The 7,736-nt window shown below is 46.9% G+C and overlaps 1 protein-coding gene across 1 annotated transcript; it reads right to left on the bottom strand.

Annotated features, from left to right (window-relative positions):
- Positions 1-303: 303 nt before the first annotated feature.
- PDCD5 (programmed cell death 5) lies at positions 304-5,388 on the bottom strand. Its single transcript, XM_080908907.1, has 6 exons — positions 5,202-5,388; positions 4,060-4,097; positions 3,069-3,130; positions 2,337-2,428; positions 1,304-1,375; positions 304-1,078 (listed from the first exon to the last, which is right to left on the bottom strand). The coding sequence occupies exons 1-6, from the start codon at positions 5,265-5,267 to the stop codon at positions 1,031-1,033; spliced, it is 378 nt and encodes a 125-aa protein (XP_080765033.1). The 5' UTR covers positions 5,268-5,388; the 3' UTR covers positions 304-1,030.
- Positions 5,389-7,736: the final 2,348 nt, after the last annotated feature.

Genomic DNA, 7,736 nt, shown 5'->3' with positions numbered 1-7,736 from the left:
AGAATGTGCATTTAGCACCGTTCACTTAGTATTCATGAAGCTGCTCAATTCCCAGCACCACATTGGGCAAGGTGTAGGGCTACACATATGTAATCTCAGCACTAGAGAGGTGGAGGCAAGGGGATCATGAATCTGAGGACATCCTTGGTTACATGGTAAGCTAAGACCAACTTTGGGCACAACGAAACCGTCTTAAAGACAGTAACAAACCCAAAACATTATACAGCAAAAACTGCCCACAAAATCCTTCAGCAGGGTTGAGTAGGAGAGTGCAGTCCTGAACACAAATTGACGACTCATCTCTTTGCATTTTTTAAGGATTTATTTTTTAGCATGTATGCGCAGGTAGGTTTCTGAGGCCAGTGGGTGTCTGATCCACGGGAGCTGGAGGTGCAGGTGGTTGTGAGCTGCCCAACATGGGTGCTGGGAGCAGACCTGGTGTCCTGTGCTCACTTAGCCGTCACTCTTGCCTGTTCCTCTTGTGAGCACGTCACGGTCTCACTGTTCAACAGTTACCACAGGGACGGCCTAGTTATTTTGTAGAAGTACTTTAGTTGTTTTGGATCCGAGTGGTAGTTGTCCGATAATATAAACCCATGGTTCTAAAAAGTAAATTAAAAGCCGGGGTTCTGAAAGGCTGCCCGCAGGAAGAGGAGACATCCTGCCTTAAGAATGCTGGATGTGCTCAGATCTTAAAAGCTGATTCTGTTGCCAGGGGTTTCGTTCCCTTGCCGTCCCCGGCTACGGAAGCGTGCTGGCATAGCTTCTATTTCTCCTCATGTTAATGTCCCGGCTGCAAAGGACAAACTTGCATTGATTGCTACCATTTAAAAGCTCTTGGTAAGAAGGGGGAATAAATCATTCAAAAGGCAGATCTTCTTTTAAGGTGCCTGTGATTCTGAAACACCCAAACTTTGAGTTTGAGGTACAAGTTTATTTTTTCAAAAGGCATATATAGACAGGGAACAAGGTAAGCATTTACAAGATGGTGACTGTCCTGACACCTCTGTACGTCTGTCTGAGCGAATCCTTAGTACTCGTCGTCTTCATCCGAGTCCATTACTTTCCTTCTGTTGAACTGGAAATTAAAGGAATGTCAGACTCTATAATCCCTCAGATTTCCCGAGAAAAACACTACTCGAGCGACCCTCTGAGGTAAGAAGTGTTAACAATTACACGCCTGCCACACAGGCACTCTCTTCCCAACCACATCACAGAATCAAGGTGTCCAAAAGCTCAAAGGCACTTGGACAGCTCAGACAGCTGGAAACAACCTCGCCTTCTGCCACGCCCCGGAACTTACTTTCACCGTTGTTTTCTTATCTGTCTGTTGGCTGACTTTCTCAAGTATTTCTATTAAACCTTGTTCTGACACCTATAACCAGAAAGAAAAACAGGGTTTCAAAACAAACATCTTTAAACAGAACAATCACTGTAAGGAGTAGAAGGAGGAACAGAGAGAGGGCTCAGGAAAGTGAGCAGGCTAAGTCCATATTTTGTCGCTGCTAGCAAGGCAATGACAACCACTGTGTCAAAGATCACAGACACATAAGCCACCTCTGCTCATACCCCAAAGACAGCATCCTAAGAAAAAGATCCAGTTCTTTCCAGCTCCAAGTGCAGGCAGGGCTCTGTGCGGCCACTAAAACTTGAAGACTAGATTTCCCAAATATAATCCTTCTGGTGACACACACACAGGAACCTCACACCGGCGCACAGGTGGTATTTTAACCGATACTGACAAACCCTATTAGCCGTGCAGAACAATTCAAGCCAGGAGACTAACAGCACTGGGTCACACTGACGCAATGCTAGGAAAGGAGACAGACGAGCACTTTTGGACATGCCTTCTTCACTCAACATTTACAGTGTGGTGATCATTCTCTCCTTTAAAACTTTTCTGGAGGGGGCTGGAGAGATGGCTCAGAGGTTAAGAGCACTGACTGCTCTTCCAGAGGTCCTGAGTTCAAATCCCAGCAACCACATGGTGGCTCACAACCATCTGGGATCTGATATCCTCTTCCGGTGTGTTTGACAGCTACAGTGGACTCATACAATAAAATTAAAAAAACAAAACTTTTTGGAGTCAGTAAGAATCCTATATTCGAATAAGAATATTACTTGGTGTGGCTGATTTTTTTTTAAGTTTTAAGAATTCATGTGCATGCTTAGAGCTAGAGTTACAGGCTTGGTGAGCTGCCTGGTACAGTGCCAAGAACCAAGCTCCAGCCTTTTACAAGACAGCGAGAGCTCTGGCTGCTGAGCCACCTCCCAGTCCCAAAGCCAGGGTTTCATCCTGTGGGAACCGCATGCTCCTTTGGACAGGCTGGGCTTACCTTCCCACTCAGCTGTCCATACCGTGCCATCTGTATCAGGTAGTTCTCCACTGCTTTAGTTTTTTCAGGCTTCACAAGTGCTAAGTTACTTACTAAAGAGAAAAAAAAATATGCAAAAAAGCATAAAAATTAAATGCACTAATTACACCTTAGGACTATCCACTGACACCTCCAAGGTATTACTTCACACGCTATGTCTGCTAACAGGCAAAAGGTGGGTAAGGCAGACAGTATGGCGTGGCCTTCTAAGACCAGAGTTCAGCCACATCACTCAGTGGCAGGAGGGCCAGAGTCCCCAAGTTCTAATCTCCACGCTTTCCTGCTTCTGGTCATGTACAGCTGCCTCTTCTAAAGATGCTAGTGTATTCTGACTAGCTCATCCTTTGTTTTCTAGTTTTCTTTTTAGATTTTACATATGAAAACTCCAGACATAACACCAACACCCAGTATATACTCAATCCCTGGCTCCCATCACCATGACAACTCCTAGCAACACTCTTGTGACCGACTCTGTTCAACAGTCAATCCTTACAAACTTTTCTGAAAAATATTCTCAAGGGGCACCTTCGTAAGGAACTGTGTTCCAACTGTAAAAACGATCACTCTCCAGATGTATACACTTCATACTTACAAACATTTGCTCGGATCAGAGCAGTAACTTCATGTATGTATCTACTCATCCAATCACCACAAGCCAATTTTATGGGAATATAAGAAATTGAAGATGCTTACACCTGGCCCGGGCCGACTGTTCCAGGACTTGGGCTAAGATACTGTTTCTCATTTCTGCTTCCCTACAACAAAACAGGTCACACAAGATTAGAACTAAGCTGTCAGCATCTGAGCACATAAAGCATTTATTGAATGCTTTTTTTTTAAAAAATCACTTCGACATAGGGTCTTGCTAAGCCTTGAATGTGAGATCCTTCTGTCTCAGCTTCCCAAGCAGTTGAGGTTAAAAGCATGAGCCACCACCGGCTTTTTGTGCTCAAAGAATAAAAGAGAGACCCTAGATGAGGAATCATTTTTTTAATTAATTAGTTTATTATATGTAAGTACACTGTAGCTGTCTTCAGACACACCAGAAGAGGGTATCAGATCTCATCACAGATGGTTGTGAGCCATATGTGGTTGCTAGAATTTGAACTTAAGACCTCTAGAAGAGCAGTCAGTGCTCTTAACCACTGAGCCATCTCTCCAGCCCTCTAGATGAGGAATCTTAAGTGGAAAAGGAAAACCAAACAACTTCCTGTGAGAAGGTGGACTTAAAGGGGTTAACTTTGCAGGTTGCTGGGAGGAGCGCAGAACAAGGGACCACCTGACAGGGTTCAGACCTGAACATACCCTCAAAACCGGTTGGCGTTAAAGTAGGGTGTGATGTAGTCTCATCAAATGTATGTTTGTACTTGCATGTGAGTAATGAGTTAGTGTTCACTGAACACGTACAGGGAGGCTCTGGGTCTGGAATCCCTATGAGGTAATTCTATTTTTATACTTAGTCAAGAGCCAGTAGGCAAGACTTCAAAAAGGGCGTTACTGGAACTCCATGGGTATTTATTGAATCAAACTAAAAAGGGAATGAATTGCCTTTACGTGGAATTAACAGAAAATCACTAGGTCCTGAGATTCATCAAGAGTCATAGACCAATTAAAACTACTAAATAAAAGAGAAAGCTCCAACTATGAAACCACCCTTCCAGAAAGTTCCAATTCTAGCCCATACCTTTGTTTTGCTTCCTGTTGGGCTGCATCACCAGGATCCTGAAAAATAATTTTACCATTTAACAGAGTGGAACTTCAAAAGAGGAGAGAAGAACAGAAGGCATCGAAGGGGTGGGGGGGGGGAGTGGGGCACATTTGTAACTATAGTTAGCACTTAGGAGACACAAGGCTCTCAAGTTAGTGGCCAGCCTGGGCTTATAAATAGAGACCCTGTTCAAAATAAAGTAAAACAACAAATAAGTGAAAGCAAAACCAAAGGACTTATTCGGTTTTCTTTCTGCTATAATAGGTTCCTGAGGTGGAAACTGGGCCTCACAAAAATCAATGAGTTCGTTTCCATTTGCAATGTTTTCGTTTTATTAAATAAGGAAGGGCGGAAGGTGGAAGTCGGGGAAGGAAGAGTGTCAAGTATGCCTAGGCAAGCACTGTGGTTCAGGCTAACCCCCAGCCCCACATTTATCAAGTGAGGACAAGCTTCTAAAGTCACAATCTAATAGAATGTTTGGGAACGCACACATTCCTGGAAAGGCCGAGGTATCATGGGAGCCCTATTTTTACCAGTAAGAAGACAAGAGAAAAAAAAAAAAAGAGACCCAGTCTTGGCACGAAGGATGTTCGTTCAAAGGGTGCTGCCACTGAGGTCGCCCACCACCACTAGCGTTTGTCCCAAAGCAAGTTCACAACCCGCTACTCCCTCCTAGACGGCGCCCCGGGGGTTGAGCACCATCTCTGGAGTCCGCGGTTGGACTCCCGCCCAGGGACGCGCCGTCAGAGCGGCGTTCCCCGCACCAGAGCTCAGAGGATCCCCCTCCACTCAGGACTGACTTCCGGCCAGCGAGACCCAATCCGAGGAGACCCCCAATCCCGGCGGGGATGGCTTGAGGCTCTACGGCAGCGAAAACCGAGACTTGGGGAATGGGGGTGGGGTAGGGGTGGGGTGGCTCGAGGGCGCGCACACCCCAACCCGCACAAGCCTCACGCGGGACCCTACGGGAGCCGAGGAGGCTGCGGCGGCCTCCGGGAGCAGCCCCATCCCCGCGTGCGCGCACGCGGAGCAACGGGGTTCGCGGAAGCCGGTGGCCCACGAGCAACCGCTGAGAGCCGTTGCCTGGGGCGAGGGCGTCACCCCTCCCGCTCACTCACTCCGTGCTTGGCCTGCAGCTCGGCCAGCCTCTGCTTCCTCAGGGCCTCGAGTTCTTCGTCCGCCATGGCACGGCTGCCCCACGTCGCGCAGGCGCAGCGGCCGTCGGGGGGTCGCGCAGCCGCACCTGCCCTCCGGTGCACTCGGTTGGAATCGCTTCAGCCCGAGAGTCGAGCACGGCGCCTTTTACTGCGCAGCCGCGAGTGATGCTCAGGCATCAAGAGTCGAGTTCCGAGCTGGGGGCTGCCCCGCCTCTGCCAGGGTGCCTTGCAGAGGACCGATCCTGCGATGAGAAAAGGGGCGGAACCTCTAAGAGGGCACTTGTGGGTTCCCAGGCTCTGACTGCACGTTAACACACCCCACCCTAATGATCCCTAGAGACTGGTGATGGCACAGTTCATCCCCAACCTCAGGGCCTTTGCTGGAAAGATGCTGTGCACGAGTATGAACTCTGGCAGTACACACACAACCACACACACACACACACACACACACACACACACACCCTGATTTTGGTGTGGGAATCCCGGTATGGGGTGGAGTAGCTGAAAAAACAAAAACCAAAAACGCTCCATTCTCCAATCCTGTAACTTGCTTGTGGTGTATATATTTTAACTTTGCCAAATATATCTCACCATTTTATCATTTTGAAAAAAATAGTTAATTTTTCAAAATCGTATATATATATGTATGTGGGGGTGGGGGATGAGTGAGCCTGAGGGGGCAACATCGAACTCCTGGCAATTGTGAGTCACTTGATATGGGGTTGAGAATCGAATTCTGGTCTTCTGGAAGAGTAATACACACTTTTAACTACTGAGCAATCTCTCCAGTCCAAATACCTACATCCACACTGTTGAGCAGTGACCACTCTCTGTATGTAACTTTCTCATCATTTCAAAGTGGTACCCCACGCACTAAATAGAAATTATTTATTATCCCTGATTCCCGTTACAAAACAATACACTGTATAAAATTGCCTATTCACGCACTATTTCTCTATTTGTGACTGGCATATTTGACCAGACATATACCACCTTCAAGTTTTGATCTATGTTGTACCATGTGACAGAACTGACTGGACTTGGGGGTGGGGGGGTGCCTATAAAGTTAGCCAATACAGGGACGTCTGAGGCGAGATGATCTAGAATTGAAGCCGTATTTGGTTATCTCCTGGCTGAACATAGTCACTGTAGAAAACACATTAGATGTATTCATCGATTTAACCTTAAGTTCACTTTTTGCCTAGTATGATTAAAGTCGCTATCAATATAGGTGTGCAAGTGCATGCCTGCTGTCTTGCCTTCCGTTATTTTCGACATATATACATCCATAGATGGAGTAGCTGGACCTATGCTGTGTTAGGGACTGTGGTGGTTTGAAAGAAAATGGCCCCTAGAGGCTCATAGGGAGTGGCACAATTAGGAGATGTGCCTCATAGTAAGTGTGTCACAGTTGGAGGAAGTGTGCCTCTGGGACTTTGAGGTTTCAAGCGTGCTCAAGCCAGGCAGTGTTACTTTCCCTGCTGCCTGCCTATCTCGATGTAAAACTCTCAGCTACCTCTCCTGGTCTGTGCCTGTCTGTACTACACCATTCTTTCTGCCATGATGATAATGGAACCTATAGGCCAGCCCCAAGCAAATGCCTTTTTTAAAAATAAGAGACAGGAACCCTAATCCAGACAGTTACTTTTTTTTTACTGCTGTGATACAATACCATGACCAAGGCTATTAATAAAGGAAAGCCTTTAATTTGGAGCTCAGAGTTCCAGAGAATTAGAGCCCATGACTGTCCTGGTGGGGAGTTTGGTAATGGGCAGGCAGGCAGGGCAGCGTTACAGCAGCTGAGCTCTCACTTCTTGAGATAACTACTGTGAGACAGTGCTAACTTGGAATGGTTTAGGATTTTGAAACTTCAGAGCCCCAGTGACACAGCTCCTCCAAGACCACACCTCCTCCAACAAGACCACACCTCCTCTAGCAAAGCCACGCCCCTCCAACAAGTCTACAGCTCCTTCAACAAAGCCACGCCTCCTTCAACAAGGCCACACCTCCTCCAAAAGAGCCACACCTCCTAATCCTTTTCAAACACCTGAGTCAACCTCTCTGTAGTTCTAATAGCATCTGAAACTCAACATACCTCTAGCTAACCCCTGACTTTTTCAGCAGCTGTCCCTTCCATTGCTCATCATCTTGGTAAATGACACCACTTATTAACAAGGTCGGAAACGCAATAAAAGTGCCTGTCACCTAAGTGTGGTGACCTGCATTCCCATCTCCTCCACCCCCAAATGCAAAGCTGAACGCAGCCCAGAATCCCAACCTCAGGGAGGTAGATGCACATCTCTGGGGATTACTGGACAACCAGTCTGTCCCAAGTGTCGCTCTCTGGGTCCACTGCAAGGCCCTGTCTCAAAAAAAAAAAAAAAAAGGAGTGAAGAATGATTGAGAAAGACATGACGTGTCAACCTCTGGTCTTCATAGGCATGCACGTTTGAACACACAAGCACACTCTTGTATGACAGACTTTCCCTGGGA

Source organism: Micromys minutus (genome assembly GCF_963924665.1).
Source record: "Micromys minutus genome assembly, chromosome: 32".
In the NCBI taxonomy this organism is placed as follows: domain Eukaryota; kingdom Metazoa; phylum Chordata; class Mammalia; order Rodentia; family Muridae; genus Micromys; species Micromys minutus.
Note: the sequence above shows the minus strand (reverse complement) of the source record. Positions and strands in the feature narration are given on the sequence as shown.